The sequence below is a fragment of the Chanodichthys erythropterus genome, chromosome 24 (assembly GCF_024489055.1).
Source record: "Chanodichthys erythropterus isolate Z2021 chromosome 24, ASM2448905v1, whole genome shotgun sequence".
NCBI classification, from domain to species: domain Eukaryota; kingdom Metazoa; phylum Chordata; class Actinopteri; order Cypriniformes; family Xenocyprididae; genus Chanodichthys; species Chanodichthys erythropterus.
This window is the reverse complement of record NC_090244.1, coordinates 13,720,979-13,737,506: the sequence shown is the minus strand read 5'-3', so window position 1 is coordinate 13,737,506 and position 16,528 is coordinate 13,720,979. Positions and strand designations below refer to the sequence as shown.

At 40.0% G+C, this 16,528-nt stretch overlaps 1 protein-coding gene across 2 annotated transcripts in view; it reads right to left on the bottom strand.

The window, feature by feature from the left end:
* Nucleotides 1-246: 246 nt before the first annotated feature.
* btbd10a (BTB (POZ) domain containing 10a) overlaps nucleotides 247-16,528 on the bottom strand; it is a 22,302-nt gene continuing 6,020 nt past the window's right edge. Inside the window, exons 2-8 of one of the 2 annotated variants that reach the window (XM_067379204.1) lie at nucleotides 15,232-15,434; nucleotides 12,185-12,437; nucleotides 11,133-11,235; nucleotides 8,924-9,044; nucleotides 8,393-8,590; nucleotides 7,943-8,053; nucleotides 247-1,520 (exon numbers count right to left, since the gene is read on the bottom strand). In XM_067379204.1, coding sequence (XP_067235305.1) covers nucleotides 1,207-1,520; nucleotides 7,943-8,053; nucleotides 8,393-8,590; nucleotides 8,924-9,044; nucleotides 11,133-11,235; nucleotides 12,185-12,437; nucleotides 15,232-15,434 — 1,303 coding nt within the window. In that variant the 3' untranslated portion in view covers nucleotides 247-1,206. The remainder of the gene's footprint in view (nucleotides 1,521-7,942; nucleotides 8,054-8,392; nucleotides 8,591-8,923; nucleotides 9,045-11,132; nucleotides 11,236-12,184; nucleotides 12,438-15,231; nucleotides 15,435-16,528) is intronic. The other variant, XM_067379203.1, reaches the window with a different exon arrangement.

The window sequence follows — 16,528 nt, the reverse complement described above, 5'->3', positions numbered from 1 at the left end:
TTTCATAAAATGGTTCAGATTAAAAGTAAATTTTAGCATGAAGCTTTTATGTTAAAACTTTTTTGCATTACTTTTATGAGATTAGGGGCCAAATGTATTTGTCACAAGAATGTATATTTTAAAGAATTATGGAAAATAGAATTTTCTTTTGTTTTTGGACTGAAAAATAAAAAATCATGGGATTCACCTATAAAAATCCATTATAAACGAGTAGCTAAAAGGTATTTCTATATTAAACAAATCTAATGAACAAAGCATACTGATATCATGTTTATTAAAATAACACTTCTCAAGTGGTACACAAGGAACTTCTCTCTCGATGCACCGCAGCTACAAATAACAATAAAATGAAAAGTACAGTACAATAAAAACGTGACATCACTTCAGTACTCGTTCAGAGGAAATACATCAAAGTGAGGCTCCACAGGTTCTCTGTTGCACGACATGACAAAACCAGAACGCTTAAAGACTTTAATGGAAGCATTCTCGTTTTATCGCATGATGTCGCTCAACTTGCAGGGTGTTCCAGTTGGTTGTGCTCCTTTTTATTGCCAAGTTAAACAGCAGTAGTCACACAGCACCACAAACATAGTACAATCTATGGAAGCTTGTTTCTGCCACTAAATAAAAAAATAAAAAAAGGTAATTGTGACTTTTTATCTCACAATTCAGACTTCTTTTCTTGCAATTGCAAGTTGTAAACACATAATTGCAAGTTTGCCACATAATTCATCGTTTTTTTCTGCCACAGAATAAAAAAAAAGGTGATTGCAACTCATTTTTCTCTCACAATTCTGACTTTTTTTCTTGCAATTCTGAGTAATCATCTTGCAATTAAGTTTATATTTTTGCAATTCTGAGTTTATATATCACACTTCTGACTTTTTCTAAGAATTGCAATGATGTAAATGTAAGATATTCAGAATTGTGAGAAGAGTCGCAATTACTTCTACTCTGTGCCATCAGATACTAATCAAAGGAGTAATTACCAACTTTGAGTGTCTAATTAAATAAAAAACCTCCTTTGGTCAAGTTCTATGTGGGAAAGAAAGGCATAGTGTACAAAGGTCACGTGCTGCCGCAGCGATCAGTTTTTGAGACTTGTAAGGCGGGAGAGGACTTGAAAGGCAATGTGGTCTTGGCTGACCTCTCTCAGCAGTGCTCAAGTGGCAAGTGGTGACGTGTGTGTGTGTGTGTGCGTGGGTGTCAGATGGCCGGGGACGAGGCATCGGGATCTGGATCGTAATGGTGGCTGGGCTGAGGGTGGTTGGGTAGGATGTCTAGTTCGTCCACCTGAGGCCCAGGATGCATGACCACAAGCTGGTCCTGAGGAATGTCTGCAGCGGCTGCAGCGAGGTTGGTGATGGACTTGCTTTTTACGCATTGGAAGTCCACATGTCGGCTTTTGCCCTCCTCTTTCTCCCAGGACATACGGATGAAGGGCCTCTGGACGTAGTTGTAAATGACCTCCGGACGCCCACCGGGTCGCTTCTTTACTTTCTCTTTGTAGGTTGGGTATCCTAAGTGGAAACACAGGTACAGCATTAACAGGAATGCTAATTAAAGGGATAGTTACAGTGGCCGAGAAAGAAAACATCATCAGTTTGACGGCACATGCTGCAAATACTCACAACGCAACCAAATACAGAAACACAGATGACAACGGAAATGTTTCTAGGGGACCCCAACAAGTGACTGGGACATGCTTATTGTTCAATGTACTCATCAGTGGTGTTGTCGATGACCTGAAATGTGAGTTTTTTGCTTATTTTAACATGTGGTTTTTGCAGCACGTTTCTGTATTTAGCTGCGTTGTGAGTATTTGCAGCGTGTTTCTGTATTTGGTTGCGTTGTGAGTATTTGCATGCGTTGTGAGTATTTGGTTGCGTTGAGAGTATTTGCAGCGTGTTTCTGTATTTGGTTGCGTTGCAAGTATCTGCATGTGTTGTGGATATTTGCAGCACATTTGTGCATTTGGTTGCGTTGTGAGTATTTGCATGCGTTGTGGGTATTTGGTTGCGTTGAGAGTATTTGCAGCGCGTTTCTGTATTTGGTTGCGTTGTGAGTATTTGGTTGCGTTGAGAGAATTTGCAGCGCGTTTTTGTATTTGGTTGCGTTGTGAGTATTTGCATGCGTTGTGGGTATTTGGTTGCGTTGAGAGTATTTGCAGCGTGTTTCTGTATTTGGTTGCGTTGTGAGTATTTGGTTGCGTTGTGAGTATTTGGTTGCGTTGTGGGTATTTGGTTGCGTTGTGGGTATTTGGTTGCGTTGAGAGTATTTGCAGCGCGTTTCTGTATTTGGTTGCGTTGAGAGTATTTGCATGCGTTGTGGGTATTTGGTTGCGTTGAGAGTATTTGCATGCGTTGTGGGTATTTGGTTGCGTTGAGAGTATTTGCAGCGTGTTTCTGTATTTGGTTGCGTTGTGAGTATTTGGTTGCGTTGTGAGTATTTGGTTGCGTTGTGGGTATTTGGTTGCGTTGTGGGTATTTGGTTGCGTTGAGAGTATTTGCAGCGCGTTTCTGTATTTGGTTGCGTTGTGAGTATTTGCATGCGTTGTGAGTATTTGGTTGCGTTGAGAGAATTTGCAGCGCATTTCTGTATTTGGTCGCGTTGCAAGTATCTGCATGTGTTGTGGATATTTGCAGCACGTTTGTGTATTTGGTAGCGTTTTGAGTATTTGCATGCGTTGTGGGTATTTGGTTGCGTTGAGAGTATTTGCAGCGTGTTTCTGTATTTGGTTGCGTTGTGAGTATTTGGTTGCGTTGTGAGTATTTGGTTGCGTTGTGGGTATTTGGTTGCGTTGTGGGTATTTGGTTGCGTTGTGAGTATTTGCATGCGTTGTGAGTATTTGGTTGCGTTGAGAGAATTTGCAACGCATTTCTGTATTTGGTCGCGTTGCAAGTATCTGCATGTGTTGTGGATATTTGCAGCACGTTTGTGTATTTGGTAGCGTTTTGAGTATTTGCATGCGTTGTGGGTATTTGGTTGCGTTGAGAGTATTTGCAGCGCGTTTCTGTATTTGGTTGCGTTGTGAGTATTTGGTTGCGTTGTGAGTATTTGCATGCGTTGTGGGTATTTGGTTGCGTTGAGAGTATTTGCAGCGCGTTTCTGTATTTGGTTGCGTTGTGAGTATTTGGTTGCGTTGTGAGTATTTGCATGCGTTGTGGGTATTTGGTTGCGTTGAGAGTATTTGCATGCGTTGTGGGTATTTGGTTGCGTTGAGAGTATTTGCAGCGCGTTTCTGTATTTGGTTGCGTTGAGAGAATTTGCAGCGTGTTTCTGTATTTGGTTGCGTTGTGAGTATTTGGTTGCGTTGTGAGTATTTGGTTGCGTTGTGAGTATTTGCTTGCGTTGTGAGTATTTGCATGCGTTGTGGGTATTTGGTTGCGTTGAGAGTATTTGCAGCGCGTTTCTGTATTCGGTTGCGTTGTGAGAATTTGGTTGCGTTGTGAGAATTTGGTTGCGTTGTGAGAATTTGGTTGCGTTGTGAGAATTTGGTTGCGTTGTGAGTATTTGGTTGCGTTGTGAGTATTTGGTTGCGTTGTGAGTATTTGGTTGCGTTGTGAGTATTTGCAGCGCGTTTCTGTATTTAGCTGCGTTGTGAGTATTTGCAGCGTGTTTCTGTATTTGGTTGCGTTGCAAGTATCTGCATGTGTTGTGGATATTTGCAGCACGTTTGTGCATTTGGTTGCGTTGTGAGTATTTGCATGCGTTGTGGGTATTTGCAGCGCATTTGTGTATTTGGTAGCGTTGTGAGTATTTGCATGCGTTGTGGGTATTTAGTTGCGATGAGAGTATTTGCAGCGTGTTTCTGTATTTGGTTGCGTTGTGAGTATTTGGTTGCGTTGAGAGAATTTGCAGCGCGTTTTTGTATTTGGTTGCGTTGTGAGTATTTGCATGCGTTGTGGGTATTTGGTTGCGTTGTGAGTATTTGCAGCGTGTTTCTGTATTTGCATGCGTTGTGAGTATTTGGTTGCGTTGTGAGTATTTGCAGCGCGTTTCTGTATTTGGTTGCGTTGTGAGTATTTGCAGCGTGTTTTTGTATTTGGTTGCGTTGAGAGGATTTGCAGCGCATTTCTGTATTTGGTCGCGTTGCAAGTATCTGCATGTGTTGTGGATATTTGCAGCACGTTTGTGTATTTGGTAGCGTTTTGAGTATTTTTATGCGTTGTGGGTATTTGGTTGCGTTGAGAGTATTTGGTTGCGTTGTGAGTATTTGGTTGCGTTGTGGGTATTTGGTTGCGTTGTGGGTATTTGGTTGCGTTGTGGGTATTTGGTTGCGTTGAGAGAATTTGCAGCGCGTTTTTGTATTTGGTTGCGTTGTGAGTATTTGCATGCATTGTGGGTATTTGGTTGCGTTGAGAGTATTTGCAGCGTGTTTCTGTATTTGGTTGCGTTGTATTTGGTTGCGTTGTGAGTATTTGGTTGCGTTGTGAGTATTTGGTTGCGTTGTGGGTATTTGGTTGCGTTGAGAGTATTTGCAGCGCGTTGCTGTATTTGGTTGCGTTGTGAGTGTTTGCATGCGTTGTGAGTATTTGGTTGCGTTGTGAGTATTTGCAGCGCGTTTCTGTATTTGGTTGCGTTGTGAGTATTTGCAGCGTGTTTCTGTATTTGGTTGCGTTGTGAGTATTTGGTTGCGTTGTGGGTATTTGGTTGCGTTGTGGGTAGGTTGCGTTGTGGGTATTTGGTTGCGTTGAGAGTATTTGCAGCGCGTTTCTGTATTTGGTTGCGTTGTGAGTATTTGCATGCGTTGTGAGTATTTGGTTGCGTTGTGAGTATTTGCAGCGCGTTTCTGTATTTGGTTGCGTTGTGAGTATTTGCAGCGCGTTTCTGTATTTGGTTGCGTTGTGAGTATTTGCAGCGCATTTCTGTATTTGGTCGCGTTGCAAGTATCTGCATGTGTTGTGGATATTTGCAGCACGTTTGTGTATTTGCATGCGTTGTGGGTATTTGGTTGCGTTGTGAGTATTTGGTTGCGTTGTGGGTATTTGGTTGCGTTGTGGGTATTTGGTTGCATTGTGGGTATTTGGTTGCGTTGTGGGTATTTGGTTGCGTTGAGAGTATTTGCAGCCCGTTTCTGTATTTGGTTGCGTTGTGAGTATTTGCATGCGTTGTGAGTATTTGGTTGCGTTGTGAGTATTTGCAGCGCGTTTCTGTATTTGGTTGCGTTGTGAGTATTTGCAGCGTGTTTTTGTATTTGGTTGCGTTGAGAGAATTTGCAGCGCATTTCTGTATTTGGTCGCGTTGCAGGAATCTGCATGCGTTGTGAGTATTTGGTTGCGTTGTGAGTATTTGCAGCGTGTTTCTGTATTTGGTTGCGTTGAGAGAATTTGCAGCGCATTTCTGTATTTGGTCGCGTTGCAGGAATCTGCATGCGTTGTGAGTATCTGCATGCGTTGTGGGTATTTGCAGCGCGTTTTTGTATTTGGTTGCGTTGAGAGAATTTGCAGCGCATTTCTGTATTTGGTTGCGTTGCAAGTATCTGCATGTGTTGTGGGTATTTGCAGCACGTTTGTGCATTTGGTTGCGTTGTGAGTATTTGCATGCGTTGTGGGTATTTGCAGCGCATTTGTGTATTTGGTAGCGTTGTGAGTATTTGCATGCGTTGTGATTATTTGCATGCGTTGTGGGTATTTGCATGCGTTGTGGGTATTTGGTTGCGTTGTGAGTATTTGCAGCGCGTTTCTGTATTTGGTTGCGTTGAGAGAATTTGCAGCGCGTTTTTGTATTTGGTTGCGTTGAGAGTATTTGCATGCGTTGTGGGTATTTGGTTGCGTTGAGAGTATTTGCATGCGTTGTGGGTATTTGGTTGCGTTGAGAGTATTTGCAGCGCGTTTCTGTATTTGGTTGCGTTGTGAGTATTTGCATGCGTTGTGGGTATTTGGTTGCGTTGAGAGTATTTGCAGCGCGTTTCTGTATTTGGTTGCGTTGTGAGTATTTGGTTGCGTTGTGAGTATTTGCAGCGCGTTTCTGTATTTAGCTGCGTTGTGAGTATTTGGTTGCGTTGAGAGTATTTGCAGCGTGTTTCTGTATTTGGTTGCGTTGAGAGTATTTGCAGCGTGTTTCTGTATTTAGCTGCGTTGTGGGTATTTGGTTGCGTTGAGAGTATTTGCAGCGTGTTTCTGTATTTAGCTGCGTTGTGGGTATTTGGTTGCGTTGAGAGTATTTGCAGCGTGTTTCTGTATTTGGTTGCGTTGTGAGTATTTGCATGCGTTGTGGGTATTTGGTTGCGTTGAGAGTATTTGCAGCGCGTTTCTGTATTTAGCTGCGTTGAGAGTATTTGGTTGCGTTGTGAGTATTTGCAGCGTTGTGAGTATTTGGTTGCGTTGAGAGTATTTGCAGCGTGTTTCTGTATTTGGTTGCGTTGAGAGTATTTGCAGCGTGTTTCTGTATTTAGCTGCGTTGTGGGTATTTGGTTGCGTTGAGAGTATTTGCAGCGTGTTTCTGTATTTGGTTGCGTTGAGAGTATTTGCAGCGTGTTTCTGTATTTAGCTGCGTTGTGGGTATTTGGTTGCGTTGAGAGTATTTGCAGCGTGTTTCTGTATTTAGCTGCGTTGTGGGTATTTGGTTGCGTTGAGAGTATTTGCAGCGTGTTTCTGTATTTGGTTGCGTTGTGAGTATTTGCATGCGTTGTGGGTATTTGGTTGCGTTGAGAGTATTTGCAGCGCGTTTCTGTATTTAGCTGCGTTGAGAGTATTTGGTTGCGTTGTGAGTATTTGCAGCGTTGTGAGTATTTGCAGCATGTTTTTGTATTTGGTTGCGTTGAGAGTATTTGCAGCGCATTTCTGTATTTGGTTGCGTTGCAAGTATCTGCATGTGTTGTGGGTATTTGCAGCGCATTTGTGTATTTGGTAGCGTTGTGAGTATTTGCATGCGTTGTGAGTATTTGCATGCATTGTGGGTATTTGGTTGCGTTGTGAGTATTTGCATGCGTTGTGAGTATTTGCATGTGTTGTGGGTATTTGCATGCATTGTGGGTATTTGCATGCATTGTGGGTATTTGGTTGCGTTGAGAGTATTTGCATGTGTTGTGAGTATTTGCATGCGTTGTGGTTATCTGCAGCGTCTCTGTAGGTTGTGTTTGAGTATTTGCAGCACATGCGTTGTTAAACTGATGAAGAGGTTTTCTTAATTTGCTGGTGTTTTTTCAATTTGCATGTGTTTTCTTCAGTTGCAGAGCATTAAATTCTTTTAGCCACCATAGATAGTACACCCAAAAATGAAAATTCTGTCCATTTTGAAGCATGTTGGTGACAGTGTTTTGGTTCTCATTGACTTCCATTGTATTTTTTGTCCATATAATGGAAGACAATGGAAACCGAAACTGTTTGGTTGCCAACATTCTTCAAAATATCTTTTATGATGTTCCACAGAAGAAAGTCAAACAGGTTTAAAACAGGATGAGAGTCAAACCTGGTTTATACTCGCCACGGCTATACAAGTGCAAAGGTGCATGCGGCAAAAATGACGGTGTGGGCGGTCGTGCGCGAAACCCCATTTTACGTGGCGGTGTGCACTGCATTATTTTTAACTCTGCATGTGGCTCTGCTTCCAAAGTCGCATGACTTTGAGGCGATTCTGGCCGAGCAGGTATGTCTGTACTGGCATCTTACTGGCACCAAGTTTGTCTAAATTAATTGCTTACTTTTACAAAAAGAGCCTACAATAGCAGAAATAAGCCTTTTAATGAAAATAAAGATCCATGTTTAATAAAAATGTTCATGAAATTAGAAAAATAATTAATATAATATAATGTCTATAAATATTGTTTAAGTTAGTTGATGATTAGAGGACAATTACAACAGAAAAGTACAACAGAACGGCGAGCATGTCATGTATAAATGCCTCATTAGTTTGGGGAGGAACGTGTGCAGTATGTGTGAACAAGCTAATTTCATTTTAGGTTAATCTGAAAGCAGCTCAGTAAAAACCAGTCTCTTACCTTCTATGCCTAATCGAATTTTCTTCAGTCCTCTCTCCTTCAGAACAGACTTGGCAACGTCTCGGTTTTCAATGTATTTGAAGAACCGGTATAGTTTTGTGCTGTATATAACTGCGGTACACAAAGACAAAAAAACATTATGTCCTAGAGTGCAAAAATGACATCCAACTAATACATCCCTAACAAAGCAACATTGATCTTTGATAGATCCAGTCTTTTCTGGCTAAAGACATATTAGCATGTTGCTAGCTTTTGCTTCTTAATCATAATAAATCATAATAACACAAAAGATATCATTCATTCCTGTACAAATACTTGGGTTAAGGGTGTTCAAAAACCACAAACAATAATTTCTTATAAATTAGCTGAGAAGTTACTCGTAATGCAGCAGCATTGTGATTGACAAATAGGTAACAGTGTGTAATTGAGGTGCAGGTGAAGTAAACTGACTCTGTGAGTATTCCTCTCCCATCTGCGGCGGATACTCCTCATCCCAGTCAACCACGTCGTCATCTGTCAGCACCACCACATGACACTCCCGCTCTCCGCTCTGAGCGCTGGCCACCATCAGAGGCAGCACCATCTCCTCCAGATAGAACTCAAACTGCCGCCGGGCGCCATCATTAGACAGCTCATGCATGAGTGCACCTGCAGTTGACATGTTCCAGAGTGTTATTCAATTCATCTCATTACGATTCGGAAGCACTGACTGACTAATTCAATTTAGCCATATAATGACATACATGATACTTTAAAAAAAAAAGCCATAATATGAATGCTAACAACGTAAACAGTTCACACTAACAGCGTCCAGTGACCCATATCTAGCAATCACACTGACCTACTTCTGCTCTCTCGCATCTACCATCCTCAGACATCCGAAATGCTCTGAATACTGTCCCGTTTCCCCGTTGCCGTGACAATCAGAGGATTTCAAGCATGAATCGGTTTAGTGCATTTGTCATGTTAATGAGTACTCACTGAGGTCTCTGCACTTGATGGTGCTGTAGTCGAAGGCAATGCAAAGGTAGTCACATGCCTCTCTCAGCTCCGGGATGGATATCCCATCAGGGCAGCGGATTATCCCCGATTTGTAGTAATCCTGCCGGTTAAAAGGGAGAGACGCAGAGGAAAAACAAACAGGCGGCCATTACTGAAGCAGCACTTATTCCAAAGAGAAGCAAATGGCTCCGATGCCAGAAACATACACACACACACACACACACACCCCCTGCTCTTCCCACTCTTCACACGCACTGATCCATTTAAAGCCTGCCAAACGTGGAAAGAGGTCAGCATACAAACAGCATGAAGACGCTGAACAAAATACTTCACCAAAAAAAAAAAAAAAAAAAAAGAGAAAGGTTCAATATGGCTGTTATTTCTGTAGTGCTGTCTAATCGGTCCTGATTTTTCCACTGAGCTGAGCCTCATGGCAGAAGCTTAACCCTTTCAATGCCGCAGAGACGGGCTTGTATGGAAATGCCATGGATGTCCAAATAATGCTGGCTGTGACATTCACCTAAGATCCAGCTTATTATTATATGCGGCTATTTTTTGTTTGTGTTTTACTTTTAGAAAACACCATTACACAATGTAAGATACTAATATATATATTAGTATCTTACATATATATTAGTATCTTACACATATATACACATATATATATATAAAATTCTACAAAATTAATGATATATTTTACATATTTATAGTTTATATAAAATTAAAAATGTATTTTTTTTAATGTGACAATCCTAAGAATAATAAACTTAACGATCATAATTATTACAATTATCAATATATTATTCATACAAAACTATACACAATACTATTGCTAACTTTCAGATGCACTAAGGGTGCCCGAGCACGATTGTCCCCCCTCCACACTCCCCCGCTGGCCTGCACTTAAACTTGCACTTAACGTTCAAGGCCGGAGCACACTTACGTCATGTACGATGTCATGAACTTTTTGAATGGAAGAAAACATGAAGAAATTCACTTTCGCTATACTGCCTTATATATAGGTTATTTACATTTTATGCCGCGCAGCGATTTTCACTTGCACGTATCAGAGGATTTTTACAAAAGCAGCTGAAGTTAATGGAGGAATTTGCAGCTTTACTCGCAAACTACAATTCCTGTTCATCAATAATGTGAGAATCAGACCCATTATAAACCCAAATACACTTTAATTAATTACATGAATTTATATGTGTACTATCAAAGTAGTAGTAAATATGTTTGCCGCCATAATGATGACAGTAGCGCACACAGGCACGGTCAGCGCTCACACTGCATCTGAACCGTGCTCTGGCCCACCTCTTCCAAGCGGGCCAGGGTTGGCTATATGAACCGTGCGCGGGCACGGAACGGAGCGATCACACTTGTCAAGCGAACCGGGCTTGGCGCTCGGGCACTGTTCAGAGTGCCTAGTGTGAGTATACCCTAAAACTTCTAAAAAACCTGTATTGTGTGGGGGAATTTCAGTAAAGCGAAAAGAAATTTCAGTGTATTTGCAATATTACCTGTTTAAATTCATCCCATTTAAAAACATCACTGCTACAACCACTGAAACACCGCTTTGTAACTTTTTTATAAACTCAAACAATTAGGGCTCACTGCAAGACTTCGCCAGCTCTGAATGTTTCTATTATTATACAGAATACCTCTGTATATTTTATGAGGACTGTGCAATAAATGGTTACATTTATATATATATATATGAATTATTTATTTGTAGAATATGTGTCATTTAACAAAGAGCTGCATTTAGTGTCCATCTGTCTGATAGTGGTGGATCTTGAAAATTGTAGTTTTGTACATTCATAATTTTAAACCCCTGCAATTTTATCAAGACTAATAATAATAATCCAGGATCAGAACTATTCGTTTTATTAAACATGAACTGATTTCAAGGTCAGTAAAGTGATCAGGCCAGAAAGGGTGACAAAACACTTTGAAGATAATAAAAGAAACCAACGAAACCAGACAGTAAGGAAAACATTCTGCTGAGTTGCCATTTCTATATGTGAAATACATCTGCAATAAACTTTAACAAAACAGTATGCTTTGTGCTGAAGTCATGTAAATTTTGATACTGCAGTCTAATCCGGCACTTAATCAATATGCCTTACACTAGGCCAGAGATATTTAAAACCTCAGTAAAGCTTTTAATGCATAGTGCACTCACCAAAATGGCTCTGAACATGGTGGAGCTGATTCCCTCGGCAACCTCATACTCTCCCTTTTCATTAGGACGTGTGAAGTTGTGTTCCCGTCCAGATCCGAACATCCTTTAAGACAACACCCACCAGTTACATATTACAACACTGACACGATATGACAAATTGAATGATTATATTTAAAGCTGCAGTCCGTAAGTTTTGCCTCTTTGTTGCCATCTCTGTTTGAAACCTGCAATTGCAGTTATTTGTGGAATTATCATCTTTATGTGGGTTGTGCATCGGCACAGATCCTCAGCGCGGATGAATCTAATGTCAGTCACCTCACCTGTGGATACTGTACTTTGGAATCATAGATTGTAGTCTTGGAAGTATGACCAAAATAAAAATTTCACCAGAAAATGTCATCTGAACATGCAAGTAACAAATCTGCCACTTTTGTTCTGACCAACTGAGAAAAAAAAAGCATTACAATAAATCACGCTGCCAATGGGGATTAAATCTAACGATCACTTAGCTCATATCACATCAAATTGTGCAAATTATTATTATTGTTATACTTTTGTTCTCAAATTGTTAATGTTAACAACATCAGCATTGTGTATGTGTATTATAGTATGTATTAGCATTACAAGATTTCAATTTCTGTACAGTCTAATCTCATCTCATGTACATGTCAATCTGCTGACATGTTTCAAGCTTTATTTAACGTCACAATTGACATAACATATGGAATACTCGGAGTCAGTTACACAAATGGTTATTTTTGACGTCACTATAGGGAAATAACCTGATTTATTAATTTAATTGCATTGTCAGTTTACTGTTTTGCATGTAAACGGGGAAAACTGGTTATTTCAATAAGCTGATATTTGTTAATTACGGAAACGCACCAGAACCACCAGAAACAGGCTAAGGTAAGGAGATAGTGAACACTGGCTCTGATGTACTTGCTCAAAAATTGATTTTGGATAATTCTTAACCAAAAAAGGTTATGGACTGCAGCTTTAAGTAATAACGAACAGAAAAATTGAAAGAGGTGACTGAAGTTGACCCTAACCTGCCGAGCATAGTGTTGGGTTGGGCAGTGAAGATGGATGGGTCGACCACAAAACGGGTGTTATCTACAATCAGAGTGACTCTCTCGGCAGTCCTCAAACTGCGGGGTCCCTCCTTAACGTTTTCGCACACGTAGATCATGTCAGAGCTGTGGGTTTTACCATGGGAGTCGCCATAGAACAGGCTGGAGGTGCATGATTTCTGAGGCCTGGGACTCGTGGAGCGTGATGAGCAGCCAGAATCCCGTTCACGGTCTGAGGAAACATCATTAGACAGGAGTCAAACAATATCAAGTGAACCTTGCCAGTACAGACTTCAGTAGGAGTCAGCATCAGTAAAAGTTAAGGCCAATTCACACCGCACAAACAGACGCAAACCAATGCGGACAATCACCAGATTGCAGTACGTCACTTCTCAGACATTCCAAGACCCGACAAACATGGATTCAAGATGTTCAATTGGCGAAAACAAGCTCCGACTGACGCCAAGAGATGCTGGGTAACAAGTGGTAACAGTGATCCAACAAAACCCAACGAAGCGTCTGTTGGCATCTTTTGGTGCAGTGTGAATTGGAATTTATAAGCAGTCATGTACACAAACAATAAATTAATTCAGCGACAATTTTGCATAGCTGTAGCTAGAGATTTTAATAATCTAATGAATGAATTAGTAAATTAATTAATAAAATGTGACTCAAGAAACATTTATTGTGTACAATTATACAAAAATTTTTTTTTCAGGATTATTTGATGAATAGAAAGTTCAAAAGAACAGCGTTTAATTGAAATCTAATCTTTTGTAACATTATAAATGTCTTTACTGTCACTTTTGATCAATTTAATGCATACTTGCTGAATAAAAGTATTAATTTCTTTCATTTCTTTTAAAAAAATAAAAAATAAAATAAATACTGACCCCAAACTTTTGAACGGTAGTGTATAATGCTACAAAAGCTTTGTATTTCAGATAAATGCTGTTCTTTTGAACTTACTATTCATCAAGGAATCCTGAAAAAAAAAAAAAAAATACTGTTTTCAACATTGATAATGATAAGAAATGTTTCTCAAGCAGCAAATCAGCATATTACAATGATTTCTGAAGGATCATGTGACACTGAAGACTGGAGTAATAATGCGGAAAATTCAGCTTTCTGTCACAGGAATAAAAACATTTTGAGTTATATTCAAATGTAAAAATGTATTTTAAATTGTAATAATATTTCAGAATATTACTATTTTTAATGTATTTTTAATTAAATAAATGCAGCCTTGGTGAGCAGACGAATGAATAATCTTACCAATCCCAAACTTTTGAACGGTAGCGTATATACACTTTATTCTGTTTTAATAATTCTTTTAAATTACAGAGAATTCATTATCTGTCAATAGAATAAAAGGCAGTAAACTAATTAATATTTCAGAATTATATAAATATAATTAATCAATTATATATACAGTGCTCAGCGTAAATGAGTACACCCCCTTTGAAAAGTAACATTTTTAACAATATCTTAATGAACACAAAAACAATTTCCAGAATGCTGACAAGACTAAGTTTAATATAACATCTGTTTAACTTATAAAATTAAAGTAAGGTTAATAATATAACTTAGAGAAAACATTTTTCGGTTTTACTCAAATTAGGGTGATGCAAAAATGAGTACACCCCACAACAAAAAACTACTCCATCTAGTACTTTGTATGGCCTCCATGATTTTTAATGACAGCACCAAGTCTTCTAGGCATGGAATGAACAAGTTGGCGACATTTTGCAACATCAATCTTTTTCCATTCTTCAAGAATGACCTCTTTTAGAGACTGGATGCTGGATGGAGAGTGATGCTCAACTTGTCTTTTCAGAATTCCCCATAGGTGTTCGATTGGGTTCAGATCAGGAGCCACTGAATCACTTTCACCCTGTTCAGGACTTCTTCAGAAATCCAACAGTGGCCTTAGATGTGTGTTTAGGATCATTGTCATCTTGATATCTGTGAAGTCATGATGCCATCAATGAAACGACACCAGCAGCACTCATGCAGCCCCACATAAGGACACTGTCACCATCATGTTTCATTGTAGGCACCATGCAATTTTCTTTGTATTCCTCACCTTTGTGACGCCATACAGTTTTGAAGCCTTCAGTTCCAAAAACATTGATCTTGGTCTCATCACTCCAGAGTATAGAGTCCCAGTAGTCTTCATCTTTGTCAGCATGGGCCCTGGCAAACTCTAGACGGGCTTTTTTGTGCCTGGGCTTTAGGAGAGGCTTCTTTTGTGTACGGTACCCATGCACGCCATTCCCCTGCATTGTAGGCCGTATTGTGTCACAGGAAATAGTCACCCCAGTTTGGCTTTCTACTTCCTTAGATAACTGCAGTGAACTTGCATGCCGATTTTCTTCAACCCTTCTCATCAGAAAACGCTCCTTTCGAGGTGTTAACTTCCATGGACGACCTGAACGTCTCTGTGAGATGGTTGCAGTTCCATCTTTTTAAAATTTTTGTACCACTTTTGCTACAGTATTCTGACTGATAAGTAAAGCTTTACTGATCTTCTTGTAGCCTCTTCTCTTCCATGTGGTGCCATTGCTGACAGCATGAAATGGTGAAGGAGTTTTAACACCCTTTTATAGTCAACTGTCTGCTGGACACCTGTGTTATGAATAATTAGACTCACCTGTGGTTGAATTCTTGTTAAATTAACATTTGTAGTCTAAAATTTAGCTTTGCTCCAGAGACTTTCAGTGGGGTGTACTCCTTTTTGCATCACCCTAATTTGAGTAAAACTGAAAATGTTGTTCTCTAAGTCATAATATTAACGTTCCTTTCATGTTATAAGTTAAACAGATGTTATATTAAACTTTTGGAAATTGTTTTTGTGTTCATTGAGATATTGTTTAAAATGTTACTTTTCAAAGGGGGTCTACTCATTTACGCTGAACACTATATGATTAATTTTAGAATAATATAAAGAATATATATATTGATAGAGTTTGTCATGAAACTCAAATGCATTTTAAATGGTACAAACTGAGGAAGCCAAAACTCACCAGTGAGGTGCTGGCGTATGGGTGAGGTGACGTTCCTGATGCAGGGGGTAAGCTGTCCTTCACCTCTCTCATGTGAAGAATCCCTGGAGCGATCTCCAGAACGCCGCCTCTCCCTGGGATGGTCCAGGGGTCCTCCTCCGCTGGCTCCATGCAGACTCATTCTCACCAGCTCGCGCTCCAGCTGAGCTCCACGCGGCTGACCACTGCCAGGAAAAGTCAACACACAGTCAGATACACATGTGAGCATTCGACTGCTGAGGGAGGGGTGGACCGAGTGCATCTCTGCAACGTGAGGAACTCAGCAAGCGCTCACAATAAACTTGGATGAACTCTTGGCTCTAAAAGAGATGCGGAGTGCAAGAAGTGTGACGACAGCAAAGAGCAATTTCTCATTGCTCCCTAAAAACCTGCTGTATGAAACAAAAAAACACTTTCAGCACAGCCTCATCTGTCAATAAGCCACTGTATTGACCCGTGTGATCACAGATGATTCATTCCCATTTCTCTTTATTTTATTCACCTCACGTGTTGTATTTGTGAGGAAAAAGTCACTGGGTTTAACCTAATCCCTTCAGGCGATTTTTAATACATTAAAAATTCAATACTTCTTATAATTGAATTTGGAAATCCAGGTCAAAAAATGTGCTGAAAAAAATAAGCATTTTTTTAAAATAATAAAACTGAATTATATTAGATTACAAGATTAAAGTAATAATAAACATATAATAAGCTGTAAAATACAAATAAATCCTTTATAAACACAAACTGTATCATTTAAAACATCCAGACTTTCTATGCCCAGACCAGGTGCTGTTATTTTTTTTTCTTGCACTAATACTCATTCCCCAGGGGGCTGAAACAGGATCATTACAAGACAGACGCCCTTGAAGCAAGGAGAATGGAGTACAGCATTAACCAAAGCAGAAAACACAGTTTGCAGAGGTCTTTGCACAGAGCAGAGTTGCCTCTTTTTTTCGCCTGCACTGAAAAAAACATAAAGGGTTCATTGAAGCGTGCACAGGCAGAATATTCTCTTTGAATAAATGATTAATAGGCTGTAAATAGGGCTTGAGTTATCCCAGCAAAAGTGCTGCCCAATATGGACCCCTCGATTCATTTTGACTGTCATGACTGTACCAGCCAAGAGCTTTGTGACCCCATTAACCAACCCAAGCGTGTCCAGTGCCCACGGCACCACCATACTCAACAGCAGCTACAAATTCAATAAGTTGTGCTGCATCTGTTTTGCTGCAAGTTAAATTATTCCACATGCTGCAGAGCACACATAAAAAGTTAT